A 26,972-nucleotide genomic window follows, 5' to 3' on the forward strand; every position below is an offset into this window, starting at 1 on the left:
GTTCGAGAATTAATTTGTAAATACTGAGCAAACAAGGGTAGACCCAACCATCTTTGGCTGCTTCATCAATGATCTACTCACCATCATATTGTCAGAATTTGGGATGTTGCCTGAATATTGCACAATATTCAGCACAATTCACAACAACTCAGATACTGAAGCAGTTATTGTCCACATATGCCATTAGATCTGGAGAACATCCAGATTTAGGTTGTTATGCAGCAAGTCAAATTTGTGCCACCCAAGTGCTGGGTAATGGTCATCTCCAACAAGAGAGGGTCCAACCTTTGCTCTTTGGCATTCAATGTCATTACCATTTTCTGACACCCCATGATCGCTATCTTAGAGGGTTATCTCTAACCAAAAACTGAACTGAACTAGCCATACACACTGAGTCTATAAGAGCAGGTCAAAAGCCAGGAAACCTACAGGAAGTAATTCATCTCCTGACTTCTCAAAGCTGTTCACCGTCTCCAAGGCATAAACCAGGATTATGATGGAATATGTTCAGTTGCCTGGATGTGCAGCTCCAACAACACTCAATAAGTTAGAAAGCAGCAAAACAAACTATTAAAATGTCTGCCAGAGCCAATGTCAGGTGATGATTGTGATAAATTACTCTACATCATATACAGGCTGGCATCTTCAGGTCGAAAGGTGATAAATAGTCTGTAATTTTGAGAATAATGTCTCCAGAAGGAGAAAATCAAATGAACAGCTATCAGGGTAGCTTTATGCAACATTTTGAGCTTCGCACATCTGTGCAAACTCACTCAAGATGGTGACCAAAAAATTGAAGCCTTGAAGGTAAGGTTGATGCTAAACAATGTATCAAATATTGCCATTTGGAAGATACAGATGGTTGCACGTGCTGTTTGGCATTTCCAATGCTCTAGAAGCGCTCTCAATGAAATGTCGTTTCACGTGATGACCAAAACAAAGTAGTTATTGATCTTCTCAGAGTGTAAGCTATTTTGGACGACCTCCTAGCCTTTGGATGTGGCAATACAATGTAATAAGCCATCACAAATGACCATCAGAAGATGGTAAAGCTGTTAAAGTGATCTTGCCAGATGAACCTGAAGCTAAACAGCCAACCAGGTCATTCAAGTGACTATGTAATCAGATGACAGACAGTTATAAGTCTTGCCATGATCTCATGATATTTACCAAGTCGCCCTTACCATCTCTGCCTGGGCTTTCTCAATTTATCTTACTCAACTATACTCCAACACTGTTGACTTCTGCAACTATTATTCAATCTTCTCCACTAACAGGCTGTGGTCTTCTCCCTATTGTCTAACCTTGTCTGTCCACAGGAATTTAGTTAAATCCCTCATAGAGTAATAGAGTCATACATCACGGAAACAGACCTTTCAGTCCATGCTGGCCATAATCCCAAACTAATCTGTGCTTGGCCCACATCACTCCAAACATTTCTTATTCATTATTTATCCAAATGTCTTTTAAATGTTGTAACTGTATCAGCATCCATCACTTCCTCTGGAAGTTCATTCCACATGTGACGCACTCTGATGTTAAAAAAAAATTGTCCCCGTGTCTTTTTTTAAATCTTGCTCCTTTCACCTTAAAAATATGCTCCCTAGTCTCTAGTCTTGAAATTCCCCACCTTAGGGAAATGGCACCTGCCATTCATCTTATCTACACCCACCATGGTTTTATAAATCTCTAAGGTCACCCTCCTACATTCAAGTGAAAAAAGTCCCAGCCTATGAAGCCTCTCCTTACAACTCAAACTCTCCATTCTTGGCAACATCTGGTAAATCTCTTAATAAACCCTTTCCATCTTAATAATCTCCTTCCAAAAAAAGGCGGCCAGAACGGGACACAGTTCTCCAGAAGAGGCCTCACCAACGTCCTGTACAACCTCAATGTAACATCCCAACTCCTATACTCAGAGGTCTGAGCAATGAAAGCAGTCATGCTAAACATCTTCTTAACCACTCTATCTATGTGATGCAAACTTCAAAGAATTATATACCTGAACCCTAGGTCTCTCCATTCTACAACACCCTCAAAGGGTCTACTTTTGATTGTATAGGTCTTACCTTTGTTTGTTTACCTCACCTTTATCTAAGTTAAACTCCAGCTGCCATTCTTCAGCCCCTTGATCCAATTGATCAAAATCTCTTTGCAATGTTGGATAACCGTCTTCACTGCCCACTATACCACCAATCTTGGTGTCATCTACAAACTTAGTAACCATGCCTTGCATACTCATTTAAATCATTTATATAAATGACAAACAAAAGTGGACCTCGCAGTGGTCCATGTGGAACATCGCCTGATCACAGACCTCCAAAAACAAACCTTCCCTGTCTCCTGCTGTTAAGCCAATTTTTGTATCGAATTAACAAGCCCCACCCTGAATCCCATGTGATCTGACTGTACTAATTAGTCTAACATGCGGAACCTTGTTAAAGGCTTTACTAAAGTCCAAGTAAACAATCTGCCCTCATCAATCTTCTTGGTTACTTCCTCAAAACACTCAACATTAAGTTTGAGACACTATTTTCCTTGCACAAAATTATGCTGATTATCCCTAATAATGTCTTGCCTCTCCAAATTAATATAAATCCAATCTTTCAGATCCACTTCAATGACTTTTGGGAATACTGTGTGCAATTCTGGTCTCCTTCCTATTGGAAGGACGTTGTGATGGGATGGGACCATTCACCAAAGCAGATTCGCCACTGACGATTAGCCACTGCCCATTGGCCACTGAAGACGATTCACCACCGCAAATAAGCAGATTCGCCGCCAACGATTAAACACTGCCCTTTGACCACTGAGCATATCTAAACTATATAAAATTGTTGTTATATTGGTTAAGGTAGTGTTTGCATTGTTTCAGTAACAACTTATGTTTGTTACAGAAGAGTTCTTTTTTAAGCTTATATTTTTTTTCCATTTACCCCCAAGTCTTCAAAATGGAAACAGAAATTATTAGTAAATGTGGAAATAAGAAGTTTTACCACGATGGTTTTATGTATGTTTTTGATAAACTATCCAAGAGTGATTCAAGTATTAAGTTTTGACGATGTGAACAAAGGGGTTGATGTAATGGACGGATCCACACCAAGAGTGGCACTGCGAGAAAAACAATAAATGAATAAAAAAAGCTAAAAAAATCAAGACACAGATGATAGAATTAAAAAAACTTGTTCTTGAATACGGTGAAAGAGATTGTTTGGAATATCTTAGAGGAATAGCGCATAACTATCAAATGAACTAAAATTTCATTGTTTAATATTAATGTGAGATTTTATTGCCATTATAAAGATTTTAAAAATATATTTCCTTTTTCTGGTTAAAGTTTGTATCTCATTTTTATATATAAACCAATAAAATGATATTTATTTTACCTTTTTTTATCAATATGTAGTATGTAGTTGTATAAATAAAGGGGACTAAAAAGTATGAAAGAACAGGCGGGAGGGAAAACAATCAGTACAGATATATATTTCCGGTGGCAGATAGTCTCTAGAGGTCAAATGACCCCAGTGGAGAAACGCTGGCGGAGAACTGGCAGTGGCTAATCATCGGCGACGAATCTGCCGTGGCAAATCGTCACCAACCCTGTTGTGAAACTTGAAAGATTTACAGGATGTTGCCAGGTTGGAGGAGTTGAGCTTTACGGGGACGCTGAATAGGCTGGGGCTGTTTTCCCAGGAGCATCAGAGGCTGAGGGGTGACCTTATAGAGGTTTATAAAATCATGAAAGGCATGGATAGGGTAAATAGGCAAAGTGTTTTCCCTGGGGTGGAGGAGTCCAGAACTAGAGGGCATAGGTTTAGGGTGAGAGGGGAAAAATTTAAAAGGGACCTAAGGGGCAGCTTTTTCACGTAGAGGGTGCCAGAGGAAGTGGTGGAAGCTGGTACAATTGCAGCATTTAAAAAGTATCTGGATGGGCATATGAATAGGAAGGGTTTAGAGGGATATGGGTCAAGTGTTGGCAAATGGGACTAGATTAATGTAGGATATTTGGTGAGCATGGACGAATTGGGCCGAAGGGTCTGTTTCTGTGCTGTATATCTCTATGACTCTAACCTACCCACCATCGAAGTCAGACTCACAGGTGTGTAGTTCCCAGGCTTCTCCTTACATCATTTCTTAAACAAAAGCACAACATTAGCCACTCTCCACCCATATTTGTAGATGATACAAATATTTCTGCAAGGAGTCCTGGAATTTCCCCCCTAACATCCCACAAAGTCCTGGGATACACTAGATCAGATTCCAGAGATTTATCCACTTTAATATTTTCTAAGACCTCCTGCACTTGCTCATCTGTAACGGGAACTGTTTTCAAAACATCAACTTTTAATTTCCCTGTGTTCTCTAGCCTTGGTTTCTTTCTTTACGGTACAAACTAACATGAAATACTCATTTAACATCTCTTCAGTCTCCTTAGGTTCAACACAAAGACGACTTAATTGATCTTTAAGAGGCATTACTCTCTTTCTAGTTGGTCAGTATCAATGTCTGCTACTTTTAAAACTCAATTTTTTATATCTATATATATGATTTCAGAACACTTCCCCCTTCATCACTTGTCAAAGGGGCAACTCTCCGAAAGCTAGGACTTCCAAATAAACATGTTGGACTATAACCTGGTGTCGTCTGACTTCTGACCTTGTCCACCCCAGTCGGACACCAGCGCCAAAACATAATCGGCAGATAAAAGCGAAGATCCCTTATTCCTATCTAGCCATCTTCAGGAATCTATGGGCAAGCACCCCAAAATCACTCAGTTCCCCTGAGATTCCTAGTGTCCTGCTATTCATTGACCATAAGGTATAGAAGCAGAATTCTCCCTTAAGTACTACCTTATCTCCTTGCTTCTTGCATCATCTCCCACTTATCAGGTTAAATTCCATCTGCAGTTGATTTGAAGATCTGACCAACCCATAAAGGAACAAAAGGGCAAGGTTAGGAGAAATGATTTAAAATTTACCTGGATGACTGCAGCTCCAACACCACTCAAGAAGTTCCAACTTCATCCAGGACAAAGCACCCACTTGATAGATACTCCATCCAGACTCTTAAATATCCAAATGCCTATATCACTTGTGCACCATAGTTGCAGTGTATCATCTGCAAGATGCAATGCAGCATCTTATAAAGAAATTTGACAGTGCCACTTTCCAAACGTATGACCTTTACCAGCAAGAAGGACAAGGAGAGTAAGTGCATTGGGAACACCATTATGTATAGATTCTCCTTTAAGACACACACAGGCCTGAATTGGAAATGTATCATTGTTCCTTCACAACCATAATATTAACATGGAAATTGCTATCTGACAGCACTTAGTGCACTTATGTGACATGCACTACACCAGTTCAAGACAGTCGTAGTTCACAGTACCTTCCTAAGGGCAACTAGGAATTGGCAACAGGCCATGCCACTGAAGCATATATCTCCACCATGGATTTTGAAGATAAAAAGCTTTAAACCCATCACCGGCAAGTTTATCCATGTTGCCCAGATATACAAATTATAAACAGTAAATAAAACAGTATTCCCAGTCTAGGTGTGAATTGTGAACTGTAACACAAAAATAAATTAATTGCCAATTAAGTGGTAATAAATAAAGGTTTATAAAAAAATTGCTGAATAGTAAATGGGCATGTATCCATTTACTGTGACAGGATGAACAGTCAGCAGGGACACATTCCAGACATAATGGTAGCACATACAAGCGGCATATTTTTACATATGATTTTTATAAGCCTTAGTGGCATCTGCTACTGGCAGTTTGAAATGATGCAAATAGGCATAACTAATTGTAAGGGAGTTGTAATATCAACTTTCTGACAGCGAGATGAAAGAAGGGAAGTGACATTGCAGTTGAAGGGTGATCAAACTTCTCTACGGCAAGTGGCAAGAACCTATTTGTTACGTACTAGCTGCCATGCAAACTCATTGAAACATCATTTTGGCTGGTAAAATGGCACCTCAGCAATTAACTGCAGCAAAAGAAAAGCACATGGCTTCAGATTCATGACTGGTTAAATGTAACAGCAGCAGATGAGGTAGTCTTCCTTGGTAGATTTCACTTGGGTGCTGCTTTTCTTCCAAAGGCAGCTTTGCTGGTCTGTGAGAGAGGGGGTATTGATGCATTGAGAATGGCTGTTGGCTGTTCAATGGGGATTGAGGGACTAGAGGGAGAGTGGATTGTAGCAGATTTATGAGGGCTTCTTGGGGGCACAGGAGGAGGCTGATCCGCACTGGGAAAGTCAATATGTACAAATAGAAAGTAGAACATGATTGGGGGAGGTTGGGGTGGGATGTGGATGATAGAACAGACAGATTGCAGGGAATGGATGCCAGTCCATCTGCCCTAGCAGATTGCCAACTTCCTGTGTCCTCACCATGCGACTGCCCAGGCCCCTCAGCCATGAAGATGCAGTTAGATGGCTGCTGCATTGCTGCTTCTGCCTAGCATCTCAGCCTAGACACACCTCCACTTGCACTGCCAAAACAATTGTGTTACAACATGATTCTGGCCATATCTCAGAGGAAATGCTTCCATTGTAAAAGAAAAAAAATTACACGCTTCATTGATTATTATGAAGTACACTTAACCTTCACTTCAGCACATTCACTTACTGACTGAGACAAATTAATAGAGAGTCTGACAAATAGTTTAAATCATAAAAGCGCCAAAGAATGTTTCTGCATGGTTGGAGATTTTCAGAAGTCTTTTATCTGTTATTTTAATGAACACATGATCTCCTTCATTAAAATCAAATATTGCCCCCAGGTAGCTATTGTCCAGCCACCGGTCTGAATTCTGTCCTGTGCAGAAGAATTTCCGAACAGCCATTAATTCAATAGGTTGTGGGTAGGCGTCTCCTTCTTTGAAAACTATCTGCTTCAGAAACCCATTTCTTTCAACATCACATCCTATTTCACCTAATAGGATCTTTGAGTAAATGAAGTAATGTCCAGATTTTTTAATCACCAATGCTCCTTCCTTATAGTCAATTCCACGTAAGAAGGCAATCCCTTTGTTGTGTTCCCATTGTAGTCGGCCATATCCTGAGGCACTGAGGTTACATCCTGTAAGAATACAAACATCTATAAATACTGTTGCAACCAGACAAGTTTCATCACCTTTTCCACCATTACAAATTATCTGTGATTAAGTGTGTTTTATTTGCTATCAGAGTCATAGAGATGTATAACATGGTCCAATGCAAGCACATGAGCCACATGAAAGCTGTAAACCCACAAATGGAGTAGGAGCAAAACATATCTAGACTCTCAGAACAGCTGGAAAGGCTGTTGGAACATGGGGGTTTCCTACATCAATCTATCCTCAAAGAAACCAGAGTCTGAGATGGACTCCTGAAGAAGAAGATGAATTTCTTCCGAGATGCTCTGTGTGCAAGAGGAAGGCTACGGACCGATACATGATGCCCGTATCCAAGGCTGAGTTGGAGGAACCTGGATGTGTTGAGAAAATGGCCCAGGAGAGGCCATAAGCAAAAGAACAGCCTCCATCTCCTGACTCAGAGGGAGAGGGATGTAGTGATTGTAACAAGGTCAGCCAGGTGAACCTAATAGAACATGAGTTTCCTGATTGAGGTTGTTAACCTGGTCCAGTCAGGGAGCCCTAGTTGACAGATATAACCTGGAGTGTAGCCCGGGTGTCCTTGGAGAAGGAGCACGCGGTGTCCACCAACACCCTGGAGTTGTTCAGGGAGAGGTGGGCGCCGCAGGGAGTGGAGTGCATCATTTCTCCCTCCAACTCTATTTTGATTTAGTCCCTACCCACCCCTTCACTGTTTTGATCACACAGCACTGCCCTTTGATGCGAAGGGCAGTGTTTGTCACTGGCCACCCGGGTGTTTTCCTATCTTCCTGGTGGTGGAAATTGAATAAAAGATTGGTGCACTTTGTGTCTTTCACTGTGTCTCACACCTGCACACACACACCATGGGTGCTGGGGATAAAATAAGCACTACCGCACTTAGGTGGTAGTGTGGGGGTTAAAAAAAAAAAAAAAAAAATAAATAAATAAATAAAAAAAAAAATAAAAATAAACAGGAGTGTCAACATGATGTTCTGGCTTAGTTGGTTAAAGTACTAGCTTGGTAAACAGTGAAATTTGGGGTTCAAATCCTAGCTGTGCCTACACATCACATGAACTATTTTTGAAAAAAAAGAAAAAAAAAAAAAAAAAATAACCTGGAGTGTAGCCCGGGTGTCCTTGGAGAAGGAGCACGCGGTGTCCACCAACACCCTGGAGTTGTTCAGGGAGAGGTGGGCGCCGCAGGGAGTGGAGTGCATCATTTCTCCCTCCAACTCTATTTTGATTTAGTCCCTACCCTCCCCTCCCACTGTTTTTGATCACACAGCACTGCCTTTTGATGTGAAGGGCAGTGTTTGTCACTGGCCACCTGGGTGTTTTCCTATCTTCCTGGTGGTGGAAATTGAATAAAGATTGGTGCACTTTGTGTCTTTCACTGTGTCTCACACCTGCACACACACACCATGGGTGCTGGGGAAAAAAAAAAAAAAATAGCCTGGAGTGTAGCCCGGGTGTCCTTGGAGAAGGAGCACGCGGTGTCCACCAACACCCTGGAGTTGTTCAGGGAGAGGTGGGCGCCGCAGGGAGTGGAGTGCATCATTTCTCCCTCCAACTCTATTTTGATTTAGTCCCTACCCTCCCCTTCACTGTTTTGATCACACAGCACTGCCCTCTGATGTGAAGGGCAGTGCTTGTCACTGGCCACCCGGGTGTTTTCCTATCTTCCTGGTGGTGGAAATTGAATAAAGATTCGTGCACTTTGTCTTTCACTGTGTCTCACACCTGCACACACACACCATGGGTTCTGGGGAAAAAATAAGCACTACCGCACTTAGGTGGTAGTGTGGGGGTTAAAAGAACAAAAAGAAAAAAAGAAAAAATAAATAAATAAATAAATAGGGATTCACAGAAAAAAAAAAGAAAAAAAAAATATAACCAGGAGAATTGGTGCACTTTGTGTCTTCAAGAAAGAAAAAAAAAAGAAAAAAAAAAAGAGAAAAAAAAAATAACCTGGAGTGTAGCCCGGGTGTCCTTGGAGAAGGAGCACGCGGTGTCCACCAACACCCTGGAGTTGTTCAGGGAGAGGTGGGCGCCGCAGGGAGTGGAGTGCATCATTTCTCCCTCCAACTCTATTTTGATTTAGTCCCTACCCTCCCCTTCACTGTTTTGATCACACAGCACTGCCCTCTGATGTGAAGGGCAGTGCTTGTCACTGGCCACCCGGGTGTTTTCCTATCTTCCTGGTGGTGGAAATTGAATAAAGATTGGTGCACTTTGTGTCTTTCACTGTGTCTCACACCTGCACACACACACCATGGGTGCTGGGGATAAAATAAGCACTACCGCACTTAGGTGGTAGTGTGGGGGTTAAGAAGAAAAAAAAAATATAAAAAAAAAAGAAAAAAAAAATAACCTGGAGTGTAGCCCGGGTGTCCTTGGAGAAGGAGCATGCGGTGTCGACCAACACCCTGGAGTTGTTCAGGGAGAGGTGGGCGCCGCAGGGAGTGGAGTGTATTATTTCTCCCTCCAACTCTATTTTGATTTAGTCCCTACCCTCCCCTTCATTGTTTTGATCACACAGCACTGCCCTTTGATGTGAAGGGCAGTGCTTGTCACTGGCCACCCGGGTGTTTTCCTATCTTCCTGGTGGTGGGAATTGAATAAAGATTCGTGCACTCTGTGTCTCTCACTGTGTCTCACAGCTGCACACACACACCATGGGTGCTGGGGATAAAATAAGCACTACCACACTTAGGTGGTAGTGTGGGGGAAAAAAAAAAAGAAAAAATAGAAAAAGAAAAAAAAATAACCTGGAGTGTAGCCCGGGTGTCCTTAGAGAAGGAGCATGCGGTGTCGACCAACACCCTGGAGTTGTTCAGGGAGAGGTGGGCGCCGCAGGGAGTGGAGTGCATCATTTCTCCCTCCAACTCTATTTTGATTTAGTCCCTACCCTCCCCTTCACTGTTTTGATCACACAGCACTGTCCCTTGATGTGAAGGGCAGTGCTTGTCACTGGGCACCCGGGTGTTTTCCAATCTTCCTGGTGGTGGAAATTGAATAAAGATTCGTGCACTTTGTGTCTTCCACTGTGTCTCACAAGAAAAAGAAAAAAAAATAAACCAGGGATCTAAGATTCGTGCACTTTGTGTCTTTCACTGTGTCTCCCACCTGCACACACACACACCATGGGTGCTGGGGATAAAATAAGCACTACCACACTTAGGTGGTAGTGTGGGGTTTAAGGGGGAAAAAAAAGGAAAAAAAAAATGGAAAAAAAAACCAAAACAAAACAGGGACATTTCGTGCACTTTGAGAAGAAAAAAAAAAATTTAAAAAAGGGAAGTGTCACTGCCCTCTGATGTGAAGGGCAGTGCTTGTCACTGGCCACCCGGGTGTTTTCCTATCTTCCTGGTGGTGGAAATTGAATAAAGATTGGTGCACTTTGTGTCTTCCACTGTGTCTCACACCTGCACACACACACCATGAGTTCTGGGGATAAAATAAGCACTACCGCACTTAGGTGGTAGTGTGGGGGTTAAAATTAAAAAAAATAAATAATAAACAGGAGAATTTCCTGGTGGTGGAAATTGAATAAAAAAGACAAAAAAAAAATTAACCTGGAGTGTAGCCCGGGTGTCCTTGGAGAAGGAGCATGCGGTGTTGACCAACACCCTGGAGTTGTTCAGGGAGAGGTGGGCGCCGCAGGGAGTGGAGTGCATCATTTCTCCCTCCAACTCTATTTTGATTTAGTCCCTACCCTCCCCTTCACTGTTTTTGATCACACAGCACTGCCCTTTGATGTGAAGGGCAGTGTTTGTCACTGGCCACCCAGGTGTTTTCCAATCTTCCTGGTGGTGGAAATTGAATAAAGATTCATGCACTTTGTGTCTTTCACTGTGTCTCACACAAAAAAAAATACACAGGAGGGAGGTGGAGTGCATAAAAGAAAAAAAAATACACAGGAGGGAGCACTTTGTGTCTTTCACTGAAAAAAGAAAAAGAAAAGAAAAAAAAAGGGAATGTCTTGATCACACAGCATTGCCCTTTAAAAAAAAATTAACCAGGAGTGTAGCCCGGGTGTCCTTGGAGAAGGAGCACGCGGTGTCGACCAACACCCTGGAGTTGTTCAGGGAGAGGTGGGCGCCGCAGGGAGTGGAGTGCATCATTTCTCCCTCCAACTCTATTTTGATTTAGTCCCTTCCCTCCCCTTCACTGTTTTGATCACACAGCACTGCCCTTTGATGTGAAGGGCAGTGCTTGTCACTGGCCACCTGGGTGTTTTCCTATCTTCCTGGTGGTGGAAATAAAAGAAAACAGGAGTGTCAGGGGATCTGTTCACTCTGAGAGCTGGCTCTGAGGGAGCTGGATCAGTGTCAAGAACTATGCATCTGTAAATAAAAGGTGACTTGATAATGGGATTCTGGCCTCTGGATTTATTTTCATTTGGGACTGTCCTCCTTGGATGCTGAAAGATTTGATAGAGGTTTTCAAAATCATAAGCAGCTGGATGAGTACATATGGAGTAGTTGTTCCTGCTCATAAAACAAAAAAGAACAAAAGGGCATAGACTTAAAGTGATGTGTAAATGAAGCAAGAGTGTTGTGAGAAAAAAACCTTGAGGATAAGGAAGGCACTGCCTGGAAATATGGTGGAGGCAGGTCCAACTGAGGCATTCAAGAGGCACTAGATGGTTATTTGGATAGAAATGGAGTGCAGGGATAATGGGGAAACAGCGTTAGGTTGAAAATAATTGTAGGTGTGATGGGCCAAATACTCCTCTTCTGTCACAATTCTGTCATCCTTTGATTAGGTGGAATACTTTAAGTGTTTCTTGGATTAAATTGTACTAGATTTTACATTGTGTCACATAGGCTATTGTCAGTGATTACCCATATAGCTAATATTGATCAGTGAATCTAATCTTTTGTTTTAGTTTATATTCAAAGGAAATTGAAATATATGTATATAGACTGACTGTACATTAGTGAAGATGAGCATAGTCTAATGTTCAAACAGCAATCCAAGTTTGTGTTGGCCAGCAGAAAAATATGATGTATTTATGTACCAGGGTTCACAGCACTAGAAATCCCAAAGTATTTGTGAAGTAGTCACAGAGGAGAAAAAAACAGCAGCCAATTTCTGTTTAACAAGCTCCTCCAAACAGTAATATAATAACAACCATATCATCTGTTTTTGTGATGTCGAATGAGGGACAAATATTGGCAAAGACATTGGAGCTAAACCCCTTGCTTGTCTTTGGAGCACGGACTAAAATCCTTTGCATCCCCTTGATAGAGAATAAAGGGCCTTGGTTTCACATCTCGTCTGAAAGATGCTACCCCCATGGTGCTACTCTGGAGTGTCAGTCTTGAATGCTGCATTTAACTCCTGGGGTGGGACTTGAATCCACAACCTTATTACTCAAAGGAGACAGTGCTGTCAGCTCAAAAAAGAGAAACTTAAGCCAATTTATAATTGCAGTGTGTTTAAAACTCTCCAGACATTGAGTGAGAGATTGACACACACAGATTGACACATCTTCATAATAACATTGATAACAAAATATTCTGATACCAGTGTTAAACTATCAGTATATAGTTCACTGTTTATGGCTGTTGATGATAGTTGAACTAGCTATTCTGCTTTGAGAACCTCCTACAGTGATATCCTGAGGATGTAATGATTGATCATCAACAACCATAGTAAAGGATTCTTCAGAAATTGGGCTTCTGTTTCCTTTAAGCACATGTGAGGAAGGTAATGGGAAACCATTCATCATGCCTTCTTTTGCCTCATCATATTATTCACTAAAATTGAAAATGGGAGGAGACCATTATCAGCACCTAAAGAGAAAGGCCCAAAACTTTGAGGCATGGAGTAATGGCTGGCAGGAGGCTGGAAGGATACAGCAAGCCAGGCAACAACTGGAGATGGAGAAGTCGATGTTTCGGGTATAATAGACAAGGTCTTTTCCCTAAGGTGGGAGAGTCCAGAACTAGAAGGTATAGGTTTAGGGTGAGAGGGGAAAGATTTAAAAGATTTAAAAGGAACCTAAGTGGCAACTTCTTCAAGCAGAGGGTGGTGCGTGTATGGAATGTGCTGCCAGAGGAAGTGGTGGAGGCTGGTACAATTACAACATTTAAAAGACATCTGGATGGATATATGAATAGGAAGGGTTTAGAGGGATATGGGCTAAGTGCTGGCAAATGGGACTATATTAGGTTAGGATATCTGGTCGGCATGGATGAGTTGGACCAAAGGGTCTGTTTCCATGCTGTACATCTCTATGATTCTATGAATCTATGACTCTATGACTTTATTGATAACAGAAGATGATTGATAGGGCAGTCATTAATAGAAAGAAAGTTCTCTGCTTTTTGAAGCATGAAGATACCTCGATAGTCTTGCTTTTCAATGGTAACATAGCTATACTGGAACAGCTTGGTGAGGGAAATAACTTGGTCTGGTACACAGGTCTTGCGCAATACACTCAAGATGCTGTCCAGAATCATAGTCTTTGCCGATTCCAGTGATTTAATTCAACTATTCATGCTGATTAAACCAAATTGACTGGAAACTGATATCTACAGTGGTGGGGATGACAGGAGTAGCTAAAAAGAGTCATCCAATCAGGATGCACTTCTGGCTAAAGATTCCTCTTAACACCTAAGCTTTAATGTTGTGGAATGCACCATATTTGAGGACTCGTGAAGCTTCTTCCTATTAGATTCCTTGTACTCCACTATTCTCATTTATAATTGTTACAGCTAATGTGCTTTGTCCTTAAGTGAAGTTGGGAGACTACTTAAGAATAGCCTGCTGCTTTAGTATTTTTTTAAAAATCTGGTTCACCAAGGAAATCTTTGGTGCAAGTTGCTGGTGGAACTACATCTGGAGTACTATCAGCAGTTTCGATACCCTTCTTTAAGGAAAGTCATCACTTCATTGGAGGTAGCTCAGAGAAGGTGCACAAGGATGATCCCAATATGGAGAGATTGACTTATGAACAAGGATTATGCAAGTTGGAATTCTACTCATTGGACTTTAGAAGAATGAGAGGTGAAGTAATTGAGATGTATAGAATGCTTAAGAGGCTTGATGGTGTAAATTATGCAAGACGTTACTCCTCATGGGACAGTCAAGGACCAGAAGGAATAGTCTCAGAATAAAGGTGTGCCAATTTAAGACTGAGATGAGGAGGAACTTCTTCTTTCATAGGGTTGTGAGTCTTTAGAACTCCTTGCCAGAGAGAGAAGAGTCCTTATGTATATTTAAGGCTGAGATAGAATCTTGATCAGTAGAAGGATCAACAGTTATAGGGACAGGGCAGGAAATAGGCATTAGAAGTGTCAGATTGGCCGTGATCCAGTTGAATGATGGAGTAGGTTTGAAGGGCTGAAAATGTGTTGCTGGAAAAGCGCAGCAGGTCAGGCAGCATCCAAGGAGCAGGAGAATCGACGTTTCGGGCATGAGCCCTTCTTCAGGAATTGAAGGGTCAAGCAGGCTACTTCTCTTCCTATTTCTGATAGTCTAATCTGCAGATAGCCTGTGCGGTCCAGTGAAAAGTCATCAAACTGAAATGCCAACTCTGTATCTCCCTCTGATCTGAATATTTTCATTGCTTTTTTTAAATAGCTCTGTGGGTTGCTTCATTAGATTTGTAGCTTATTACTGCACAGATCTGGTCCTGCTTTGAACAAGGTTTGGTGTCCTGGCTTCATTCTGTTCAAGATGTAAAGAATGTGCAAAAGCAATCAAATCACAAATAGTGCTGGCATACTATTCCACCACACCTCATGGATGCTAAATCTGACCTTAGACCACCTGTCTAATTGGGGATCGGGATCTCAAATATAGTTACAATCTCTGTGGCAGCCATGGATGCTGCGGAGCTCTGACTAAGTTATAATAACTATGTTCCCACTCTAACAACCACTAGCTCACAAAGCAACCCTCCAACCCCACCCCAGTTGCCACAATCTTTCGCAGCTACCTCTATCAAGTCTCACTGAAGGACTGTAACAATTCCCAAGGCTTAACATGGGGTCACAGTACAAAAAGGTTTGGGAATCTTTGCCTTAATCAGTCTAACTTAGTGTCGTTATAGTGCTATAGTAAACTATGGAATGTATTTTCGTATGTGATGATCAATTCTGATAGAAATATCATAGATGAACCCACATATATATCTATAATAAGTTAAGCTGTGAAAAAGATCAGGTTGGCTCCTTTTTCATGTTAATTTCCTCACCACCAGATCCAGTCTGTCATTCAGAACTTCATCAGCTTGGTCAATGATACTACTATTCACCCACTTCATGTAGGGCATTGAAATTCCCCATCCAAAGTATATTCTGTGTGCTTGGTTCCCTCTGAAATTCCTACAAGTAACGACCAACATGGAGAAATACTGATTTGCATTTGTAGTGGAGACAGGACGAGCAGGAGGTGGTGTTTTGCAGAAGGTTTCATTGTTTTTTTAAACTTGAAGCCATTTAGACTTCTTGAAGTCCAGGGTTAATATTGAGGGCTCTCAGAATCACTCCTTCTAAAGGTGCTCCCACCTCTGGTAACGTACACTGGTCTTCGGACAGGACCAAAGAAGGAGGATTCTTAGTTGATACATAAATGCTTTGGATAAGTTCCATCCCTGAATATAATTACCAATGGTTTAAATTTCCAAACTTGGACATCTTCTTACAGAATTTTATAGCAGTTATAAAAAACTATACAGGACATTTTTCATGCCCTTAAGAGGAAATCATGTAATTTGGGACTGGAATAATAAACCTGGGTATCAGACTGTCTTTATTGAAATGCAAATATGACCTTTAAATCCTGTGGCTTTCTACAAATTACTAGATTTATTGAATTCAATTTCTAAATTTGCCATGGTGAAATCTAGATTGTTAATCCAACATCATATCATCAAACTACCACACCGCTTATTAATACATTCTTCCTATAAAAGTGACTTGAGAAACACTGAATCTTATGATAGTGTTTACCACTTTGTAACAAGGCCAGTAAACAGGCGCTGGACCCCTCATAAGATACCATTATAAAATCATAGTTAGAATTTTGCGGTTATTGCATGAATATAGAATTAAGACATCTGCTTGACAATCTGAATTATTCATTTTTAATTATGCCACTTACATATAGACTTACCAGTAACATGTGCTGCGGGCTTTTTTGAATCTTGGAAGATCATATCTAAATAATAAAACAGAAAGTCTTCATAAAATGACATTTGAACATGTTCACCGTTACATATATTTAATCACTTATTTTAAAAAGGTGTAGTTTCAAAGAAAAGATAAAAAGTAAATCATGTATCTTTGTTTAAAAAGGAAGCTAGAACACATTCAGGGACTGAAGAGCAGTCAGTTTAATGTTGATGTCAGGAACAACAATAGTATCCTATCTAAGGGAGAAAACATCCAGAAACACACAACCTAATAATGAATTGTGGAAATATTCAGGGTTATTTCTAGATAGATAGAATTTATGCTCATCGTGCATGAAACCTTGGTAAGGATGTACAATTCTGTTCACTATGTTATGAAAAAGGATGTTAAGGCAGTGGAGAAAAGGCAAGACTAGATTTTTATGTGGATTATACCAAACTCTTTGAGGAATCAATGGATCTAGAAGTGCAAGGTGAGCAGATGCATGCAGGTTCCCATCAAGAAATTGAGCAAGTTGGGAAGGCAAAAGATGTGCTTCAATGCTCACAATTGAGCAATGCTGATATTGAATACCAGTCTAAGCAAGCTGGAATTCAACATCTGATACATGACATTCCAGACAGACCATGAATGAAGCTGTGAGTAGACCTCTACACTCTTACAAGAACTGATTATCTTGTCACCATAGACTATTATTCTTACTGTTTGAGAAGTGGACCAGCTGATTTCAACTACCATTGAGACCATCAAAAGCACACTATAGCCATTATGGCGTCCCCAACATTGTCATGAGCAACAATGGCCAATATTGGGGAAGACATTAAACAGGAATACAGAGCCACAAATAATAAAGGTACAGCTGCATATAAAGTCAACAACTCGAATCAGTAACAATGTCAGAGAGGAAGGAAGAATTCTTGGAGTGTGTATGAGATAGTTTTCTGGATTAATATGCTGCAGAGCCAACTAGAGGACAGGCCATTTTAATCTAGGTATTGTGTATTGAGAAAGGAATAATTAGCAATCTAGAAGTTTGAGGCTCCTAGAGAAGACAGACCATAATATAAGATAGAGAGTGAAATAGTTGATTTTGAGACAATGATTCTTTATTTGCCTGCTGCCCTTTGAGATTGTTTTGCCCTCTCAGCCTGGAGTATCTGTTGGCATCATGCAAGGTTAATATGTTCTCCCTTGAATATGCTCTAGTTGCTGATTTATAATCTCAGCACTTCTGCACATGTTGATCGTTTTTCTAAGGAGGTTTCTCCTTTCTCAGTAGACATGCTCCCGTTAAGCATCTCTAATGCCTAATACAGTTAGATTGTATTTTAGTTCACAGGGTTTTGAGTCACTGTGAGGCTCAATGTGCATTCAAGGCTTTCAAAATCTCTGCAGTCTTACTCTTCCTGTTCTTCAGAGAGATTTAAAGTGGAATATGCTTTGAAACAGTCTCTCGCAATAGTGATAACAGCACAGCTACATGCAGATGTGCTGGCTTGTTAAGTAGATGTTCCTAACATTTTGCCAGTATGAAAAAAATGACAGTTCTATTCATATATTTTATACTGGTGCTGTGAGAGGAAGGGTTGGAGCCTTTGTGACTAATACAATGTTTTAACTGCAGCTTTTTTCTTTGTTTCCTTTTCAATGTTTTTCAGTGACTTGTAGCAGCTTTCACAGCTCTGAAAATTCCTGTATCTTTCTGTCAGTAGCTGTGTTTTCACACAGTTCTTTGACACTCAATCTCAGTTCTATTTCTGACACCATATTGCATGTTTAATACAGTTCCACAAAGCCTGCCCTCACTCTGTCTTTATTGAAACTGCTTACAAGACGTATGCCCCAGTAGAACCAAGCTTCAGCAAGTTATACATCTCTGGGAGTATTATCATCAATTGTAAATAGATATTTAATCCAATGAGAGGAGATAGGAACAATCCAATTACCTCATTTCTTATCATGAGTGGGATTAGGTGTAAAAGACTAGGTTACAAATAGAATTCCTCAAGGCTGCATGTTTGGCCTATTGCTGTTTATTACAATGACATATGTTACATGAGGATATTGATGCAGCTATTCATAAATCTGTGGATAATATAAAAATGTGCAAACAAGTTGGAAATCTAGACAAAATATTTGCAAAGCAATTTGGTTATGGTGGACTTGAATATGGTTAATAAAAAAGATCTTTTGATATTGATAAGTGCACAGTCATGCAGTTGAAATGAGGAACCCCATTTTTCAGTACAGTGCAGGGAGGGACTTGGGGCTTTCCACTGATCATGCATTAAAGGTTCAAAAACAGTGAAAGATAGCTCTAATGGGAAAGTAACTATCATTTTAGGTTGAATTGCCTGAAGAGTTAAAGAAAAACAATGCTAAACACAAACACAAGACTGTGATATGCTTGCACATAGATCACTATCTAATTTTGGTCACTGGTTTATGGTGGGGATATGAAACATAAATAGAAGATATACAGGACAGTGATCAATCTGGTACCTGTTATTACAGCATGTGTATAATCAGGAGGCACCAGACTCTGAGACTATGTTCATTAGAAAGGAACAAGCTCAGAAGGATTAAGAATTGAGTTTTGTTTTTGTATTATGAAATTATTAGATCCTGCCCGGTTAGCTAGGTTACTTGGGATGGATAGATATTGGAGGACTAGCCACCATGGTGAAAAATTCCATGTACAGAGTCTGGTTTGATGTTGTGAAATATTTCTTTTGTGAGCCATTGCTCTGGATAACAGGTAGCTGTGGCAGTGGTGATTATTGATTCCTTGGCAGATTCCTGAGAGACGACAATAATTCCAGTTCAGGTAAGTTGCAGGGTAGCTGAGAATACAAAGCACATAGTAGGTATCCTCTCCTTCAATGCTTGCTCCCTAATTCCATACCTACCTTTGACCCATATCACTTAATACCTTTGATTAACAAAAGAATGTCATATTTAAAACTAATCACTGACAAATCCTAGAATCAGCTCCAACCTCTCCTGGTGTCGATCTCCCAATATCGCCATGAGCTTCTACGGTCATCACCAAATTCTATTATTGTTAATGTTGGTTTTGTTTAAAGTCAATATCAAGCCTTCCCAAACATAACCGATTTATCCTACGCTTCTTAGTCCCCGCACAAATCTGTCAGTATCACCAATGTAATTATCAACAACACTTTCAATGTGCATATTAATCTTCCACATTTCACCATCAATTTCTGAAAACCATCAACACCCCTGGATCAGTTACAGCCTGCATTAAATACAAAGTAAAGCTGCCTCTATATATACTCATCAAGAATCTCACATCTAATGCAGCATTTGACAGTTTTTCAGCATCCTTGATCTAATGAGGTGTTTGCTTTGTAACTGTCTCTAGCATTAACATACTTCATCTTTCTAGATTCAACAGCGACCACTTTTGTGGTCTTTCTGCAAGAGACTGATATTTTGAAACAATCTGATGGCAGTTGTTGTGCCGTGGGCCCTTAGCCGATTCACATTGATTCAATTCATGTCAGACCTCAAATTCATCCAGTTAAACTGGACTGACTTTCAGTACAAATTTCAAGGTAAGAAATCACTGAACTAACTCAATGATTTACATATCTTCTCAGATATTTTATTTATTCACTCAAGGGACATGGGTATCACTGGCTGGGCTGAGGATTTATTGCACAAGCCTAGTTGCCCTTGAGAAGGTGGTGGTGAGTTGCCTTCTTGAACTGTTGCAGTCCATGTGCTGTAGGCTGCCCCACAATGTTCTTAGGGAGGGAATTCCAGAATTTCGACCCAGCGACAGTGAAGGAATGCTGATATATTTCCAAATCAGAATTGTGAGTAGTTTGGAGGAGATCTTGCATGTGGGTGCTGTTCGCATGTATTTTCTGCCCTTGTCCTTTGAGATGGAAGTAATTGTGGGATTGAAAGGTGCTGTCTAAGGATCTATGGTGAATTTCTGCAGTGCACCTTGTAGATGGTGTTGCTGAGCGTTGGTGGTGGAGGGAGTAGATGCTTATGGATTTGGTGCCAATCAAGCAGGCTGCTTAGTCCTGAATGGTGTTGAGCTTTTTGAGTGTACCCATCCAGGCAAGTGGAAGTATTCCATCACACTCCTGACTTGTGCTTTGTAGATGATGGACAGACTTTGGAGAGTAGGAGCTGAGTTATTCAATGCAGTATCCCTAGTCTCTGACCTGCTCTTGCAGCCACTTTGTTTGCCACTGTGATGAGTCCAGATCAATGGTAATCCAAGGATCTATATAGTGGAGGATTCAGTGATGCTAATACCATTGAATGTCAAGAGGCAGTGGTTAGATTGTGTCTTATTGGAGACAGTCATAGCCTGGCAATTCTGAGATGTCAAAGTTACTTGCCATTTGTCAATTACTAACTAAGCTTGGAAATCATTCAGATCTTATTGCATTTGAACATGGACTGCTTCAGTATGTGAAGAGGTATAAAACAATGACTGCAGATGCTGGAAACCAGATTCTGGATCAGTGGTGCTGGAAGAGCACAGCAATTCAGGCAGCATCCGAGGACAGGCAAAATCGACGTTTCGGGCAAAAGCCCTTCATCAGTATGTGAAGAGTCAGGAGTGGTGCTGAACATTGTGTATTCATTGGTGAACATCCCCACTTCTGACCTTATGATGGTGGGAAAGTCATTGATGGCTGAAGATGTTTGGGCTGAGTACATTACCCAGAGGAACTCCTGCAGAGATGTCTTGGAGCTGAGATGGCAGACCTCCAATAACTACAACAATCTTCCCAGGTGCTACATATGACTCCAACTAGGTGAGAGTTTGCCTCTGATACCCATTGATTGCAGTTTTGCATGGGCTCCTTGATGCCATACTCAGTCGAATGCAGCTTTGATGTCAAAGTCTGTCACTCTCACCCTGAATGTTGTCATGGCTCATAGACTTTGCAGTATCCAGTGTTTCCAACTGTTTCTTGATATGACATAGAGTGAATTGAATTGGCTAAGACTGGTATCTGTGATGCTGGGGACCACTGGAGGAGGCCGAGACGTATCATCCACTCAGCATTTCTGACTGAAGATTACTGCATTCCTGAATAAAATTCTATAAAATGAATGTATGATTTACATATTACTGCTCTTGTAAATGCTTGCATTAAATTAACAATAACATCACTCACCTTGGATACTTCCAACCATAAGAGAAGTGTTCTGAAACAAAATGGGGGGAAACAGAATGTACGTCAATATCATTATCATGAAAATTATTCTTAAAGAAACTCTGACTGGATTGTCAAGGCTGAGTGTTACAATTTCATTGAACCCCTAAGCACATTCACTGCTTTGTTCAATTCTTCCTGTCAGTAATTTCATTTGCAAAAAGACTTACTACATGAAATGTTAAACATAGAACATAGAACATAGAACAATACAGCGCAGAACAGGCCCTTCGGCCCTCGATGTTGCTCCAACCTGTGAATTAATCTAAGCCCATCCACCTACACTATCCCATCATCATCCATGTGCTTATCCAAGGATTGTTTAAATCTCCCTAATGTAGCTGAGTTGACTACATTAGCAGGTAGGGCATTCCCCCCTTACCACTCTCTGAGTAAAGAATCTACCTCTGACATCTGTCTTAAATCTATCACCCCTCAATTTGCAGCTATGCCCCCTGGTACACGCTGATGTCATCATCCTAGGAAAAAGACTTTCACTGTCTACCCTATCTAATCCTCTGATCATCTTGTATGTCTCTATCAAATCCCCTCTTAGCCTTCTTTGATCCAATGAGAACAGACCCAACTCTCTCAGCCTTTCCTCATAAAACCTTCCCTCCAGACCAGGCAACATTCTGGTAAATTTTCTCTGCACCTTTACCAATGCTTCCACATCCTCCTGTAATGGGGACCAGAACTGTACACAATATTCCAAGTGTGGCCTTACCAGTGTTTTGTATAGTTGCAGCATGACATGGCCTGTCTGCAATACTCTGTGGGCCTGTTGGTGATGCTCTGTGGGCCTGTTGGTGATGCTCTGTGGGCCGGTTGGTGACGCTTTGTGGGCCTGTTGGAGGTGCTGTGTGCGCCTGTCGGTGTTGCTGTGTGGGCCTGTCGGCGAGCTGTGTGGGCCTGTTGATGATGCTGTGTGGACCTGTCGGAGATACTCTGTGGGCCTGTTGTGATGCTGTGTGTGCCTGTCGGTGATGCTGTGGACCTGTTGGTGATGCTGTGTGGGCCTGTTGGCGATGCTCTGTGGGCCTGTTGGCGATGCTCTGTGGGCCTGTCAGTGATGCTGTGTGGGCCTGTCGGAGATGCTCTGTGGACCTGTTGGCAATGCCGTGTGGGTCTGTCGGTGATGCTGTGGGCCTGTCGGTGATGCTGTGTGGGCCTGTCAGCGATGCTGTGTGGGCCTGTCGGCGATGCTGTGTGGGCCTGTCGGTGATGCTGTGTGGGCCTATCGGAGATGCTCTGTGGGCCTGTCGGTGATGCTGTGTGCGCCTGTCGGTGTTGCTGTGTGGGCCTATCGGCGATGCTGTGTGGGCCTGTCGGTGATGCTGTGTAGGCCTGTCAGAGATGCTCTGTGGGCCTGTCGGTGATGCTGTGTGGGCCTGTCGGCGATGCTGTGTAGGCCTGTCGGCGATGTCGTGTGGGCCTGTCGGCGATGCCGTGTGGGCCTGTCGGCGATGCCGTGTGGGCCTGTCGGCGATGCTGTGTGGGCCTGTCGGAGATGCTGTGTGGGCCTGTCGGTGATGCTGTGTGGGCCTGTCGGTGATGCTGTGTGGGCCTGTCGGAGATACTCTGTGGGCATGTCGGTGATGCTGTGTGGGCCTGTCGGAGATGCTCTGTGGGCCTGTTGGCGATGCTGTGTGGACCTGCTGGTGATGCTCTGTGGGCCTGTTGGTGATGCTCTGTAGGCCTGTTGGTGATGCTGTGTGGACCTGTCGGAGATACTCTGTGGGCCTGTTGGTGATGCTGTGTGTGCATGTCGGTGCTGTGGACCTGTTGGTGATGCTGTGTGTGCCTGTTGGTGATGCTGTGTGGGCCTGTCGGAGGTGCTCTGTGGACCTGTCGGAGATGCTCTGTGGGCCTGTCGGTGATGCTGTGTGGGCCTGTGGGTGATGCTGTGTGGGCCTGTCGGCAATGCCGTGTGGGTCTGTTGGTGATGCTGTGTGCCTGTCGGCGATGCTGTGTGGGCCTGTCAGTGATGCTCTGTGAGCCTGTTGGTGATGTTGTGTGGGCCTGTCGGCGATGCTGTGTGGGCCTGTTGGTGATGCTGTGGGCCTGTTGGTGATGCTGTGTGGGCCTGTCGGCGATGCTCTGTGCGCCTGTCGGTGATGCTGTGGGCCTGTCGGAGATGCTCTGTGGGCTTGTCGGCGATGCTGTGTGGGCCTGTCGATGATGCTGTGTGGGCCTATCGGAGATGCTGTGTGGGCCTGTCGGTGATGCTGTGTGGGCCTGTCGGTGATGCTGTGTGGGCCTGTCGGTGATGCTGTGTGGAGCTGTTGGAGATGCTGTGTGGGCCTGTCGGCGATACTGTGTGGGCCTGTCGGTGATGCTGCGTGGGCCTGTCGGAGATGCTCTATGGGCCTGTCGGAGATGCTGTGTGGGCCTGTCGGTGATGCTGTGTGGGCCTGTCGGTGATGCTCTGTGGGCCTGTCGGTGATGCTGTGTGTGCATGTCGGTGCTGTGGACCTGTTGGTGATGCTGTGTGGGCCTGTCGGCGATGCTGTGTGGGCCTGTTGGAGATGCTCTGTGGGCCTGTCGGTGATGCTGTGTGGGCCTGTCAGTGATGCAGTGTGGGCCTGTCGGTGATGCTGTGTGGGCCTGTCGGTGATGCTCTGTGGGCCTGTCGGTGATGCTCTGTGGGCTTGTTGGTGATGCTGTGTGGGCCTGTCGGTGATGCTCTATGGGCCTGTCAGCGATGCTGTGTGGGCCTGTCGGCGATGCTGTGTGGGCCTGTCGGAGATGCTGTGTGGGCCTGTCGGTGATGCTGTGTGGGCCTGTCGGTGATGCTCTATGGGCCTTTCGGCGATGCTGTGTGGGCCTGTCGGCGATGCTCTGTGGGCCTGTCGGAGATGCTCTGTGGGCCTGTCGGCGATGCTGTGTGGCCCTGTCGGAGATGCTCTGTGGGCCTGTCGGAGATGCTGTGCGGGCCTGTCGGCGATGCTCTGTGGGCCTGTCGGTGATACTCTATGGGCCTGTCGGCGATGCTGTGTGGGCCTGTCGGCGATGCTGTGTGGGCCTGTTTGAGATGCTGTGTGGGCCTGTTGGCGATGCTGTGTGGGCCTGTCGGCGATGCTGCGTGGGCCTGTCAGAGATGCTGCGTGGACCTGTCGGTGATGCTCTGTGGGCCTGTCGGAGATTCTGTGTGGGCCTGTCGGAGATGCTGTGTGGGCCTGTCGGAGATTCTGTGTGGGCCTGTCGGAGATTCTGTGTGGGCGTTTTGGAGATGCTCTGTGGGCCTGTCGGCGATGCTGTATGGGCCTGTTGGCGATGCTGTGTGGGCCTGTCGGCGATGCTGTGTGGGCCTGTCGGAGATGCTGTGTGGGCGTTTTGGAGATGCTCTGTGGGCCTGTCGGCGATGCTGTGTGGGCCTGTCGGTGATGCTGTGTGGGCCTGTTGGAGATGCTGCATGGGCCTGTTGTTGATGCTCTGTGGGCCTGTCGGTGTTGCTGTGTGGGCCTGTTGGTGATGCTGTGTGGGCCTGTTGGAGATGCTGCATGGACCTGTTGTTGATGCTCTGTGGGCCTGTCGGTGATGCTGTGTGGGCCTGTCGGTGATGCTCTATGGGCCTGTCAGCGATGCTGTATGGGCCTGTTGGCGATGCTGTGTGGGCCTGTCGGCGATGCTGTGTGGGCCTGTCGGAGATGCTGTGTGGGCGTTTTGGAGATGCTCTGTGGGCCTGTCGGCGATGCTGTGTGGGCCTGTCGGTGATGCTGTGTGGGCCTGTTGGAGATGCTGCATGGGCCTGTTGTTGATGCTCTGTGGGCCTGTCGGTGATGCTGTGTGGGCCTGTCGGTGATGCTCTATGGGCCTGTCAGCGATGCTGTGTGGGCCTGTCGGCGATGCTGTGTGGGCCTGTCGGAGATGCTGTGTGGGCCTGTCGGTGATGCTGTGTGGGCCTGTCGGTGATGCTCTATGGGCCTGTCGGCGATGCTGTGTGGGCCTGTCGGCGATGCTCTGTGGGCTTGTCGGAGATGCTCTGTGGGCTGTCGGCGATGCTGTGTGGCCCTGTCGGAGATGCTGTGCGGGCCTGTCGGCGATGCTCTGTGGGCCTGTCGGTGATACTCTATGGGCCTGTCGGCGATGCTCTGTGGGCCTGTCGGTGATACTCTATGGGCCTGTCGGCGATGCTGTGTGGGCCTGTCGGCGATGCTGTGTGGGCCTGTTTGAGATGCTGTGTGGGCCTGTTGGCGCTGCTGTGTGGGCCTGTCGGCGATGCTGCGTGGGCCTGTCAGAGATGCTGCGTGGACCAGTCGGTGATGCTGTGTGGGCCTGTCGGAGATTCTGTGTGGGCCTGTCGGAGATGCTGTGTGGGCCTGTCGGAGATTCTGTGTGGGCCTGTCGGAGATGCTGTGTGGGCCTGTCGGAGATTCTGTGTGGGCGTTTTGGAGATGCTCTGTGGGCCTGTCGGCGATGCTGTGTGGGCCTGTCCGAGATTCTGTGTGGGCCTGTCGGAGATGCTGTGTGGGTCTGTTGGCGATGCTGTGTGGGCCTGTCGGCGATGCTGTGTGGGCCTGTCGGAGATGCTGTGTGGGCCTGTCGGAGATGCTGTGTGGGCGTTTTGGAGATGCTCTGTGGGCCTGTCGGCGATGCTGTGTGGGCCTGTCGGTGATGCTGTGTGGGCCTGTTGGAGATGCTGCATGGGCCTGTTGTTGATGCTCTGTGGGCCTGTCGGTGATGCTGTGTGGGCCTGTTGGTGATGCTGTGTGGGCCTGTTGGAGATGCTGCATGGGCCTGTTGTTGATGCTCTGTGGGCCTGTCGGTGATGCTGTGTGGGCCTGTCGGTGATGCTGTGTGGGCCTTTTGGAGATGCTCTGTGGGCCTGTTGGCGATGCTGTGTGGGCCTGTTGGAGATGCTGCATGGGCCTGTTGTTGATGCTCTGTGGGCCTGTCGGTGATGCTGTGTGGGCCTGTCGGCGATGCTGTATGGGCCTGTGGGTGATGCTCTGTGGGCCTGTTGGTGATGCTCTGTGGGCCTGTTGGTGATGCTCTGTGGGCCTGTTGGAGATGTTCTGTGGGCCTGTCGGTGATGCTGTGTGGGCCTGTCGGCAATGCTGTGTGGGCCTGTCGGCGATGCTGTGTGGGCCTGTCGGTGATGCTGTGTGGGCTTGTTGGAGATGCTGTGTGGGCCAGTTGGCGATGCTGTGTGTGCCTGTCAGTGATGCTGTGTGGGCCTGTCGGCGATGCTGTGTGGGCCCGTCGGTGATGTTGTGTAGGCCTGTTGGTGATGCTGTGTGGGTCTGTCGGCGATGCTGTGTGGGCCTGTCGGTGATGCTGTGTGGGTCTGTCGGTGATGCTGTGTGGGCCTGTCGGTGATGCTGTGTGGGCCTGTTGGAGATGCTCTATGGGCCTGTTGGCGATGCTGTGTGGGCCTGTCAGCAATGCTGTGTGGGTCTGTCGGTATTGCTGTGTGGGCCTATCGGAGATGCTCTGTGGGCCTGTCGGTGATGCTGTGTGGGCCTGTCTGTGATGCTGTGTGGGCCTGTCGGAGGTGATCTATGG

The 26,972-nt window shown here is 44.5% G+C and overlaps 1 protein-coding gene across 1 annotated transcript in view; it reads right to left on the reverse strand.

Annotated features, from left to right (window-relative positions):
- Positions 1-5,611: 5,611 nt before the first annotated feature.
- The window catches only part of LOC122540123 (tumor necrosis factor ligand superfamily member 14-like), a 34,555-nt gene continuing 13,194 nt past the window's right edge, over positions 5,612-26,972 (reverse strand). The window contains exons 2-4 of the mRNA XM_043675432.2: positions 21,426-21,456; positions 16,235-16,279; positions 5,612-7,089 (exon numbers count right to left, since the gene is read on the reverse strand). Coding sequence (XP_043531367.1) covers positions 6,674-7,089; positions 16,235-16,279; positions 21,426-21,456 — 492 coding nt within the window. The 3' untranslated portion in view covers positions 5,612-6,673. The remainder of the gene's footprint in view (positions 7,090-16,234; positions 16,280-21,425; positions 21,457-26,972) is intronic.

Source organism: Chiloscyllium plagiosum, unplaced genomic scaffold (assembly GCF_037043375.1).
Source record: "Chiloscyllium plagiosum isolate Xiang-an unplaced genomic scaffold, Cpla_swu_hap1 HiC_scaffold_45, whole genome shotgun sequence".
In the NCBI taxonomy this organism is placed as follows: Eukaryota; Metazoa; Chordata; class Chondrichthyes; order Orectolobiformes; family Hemiscylliidae; genus Chiloscyllium; species Chiloscyllium plagiosum.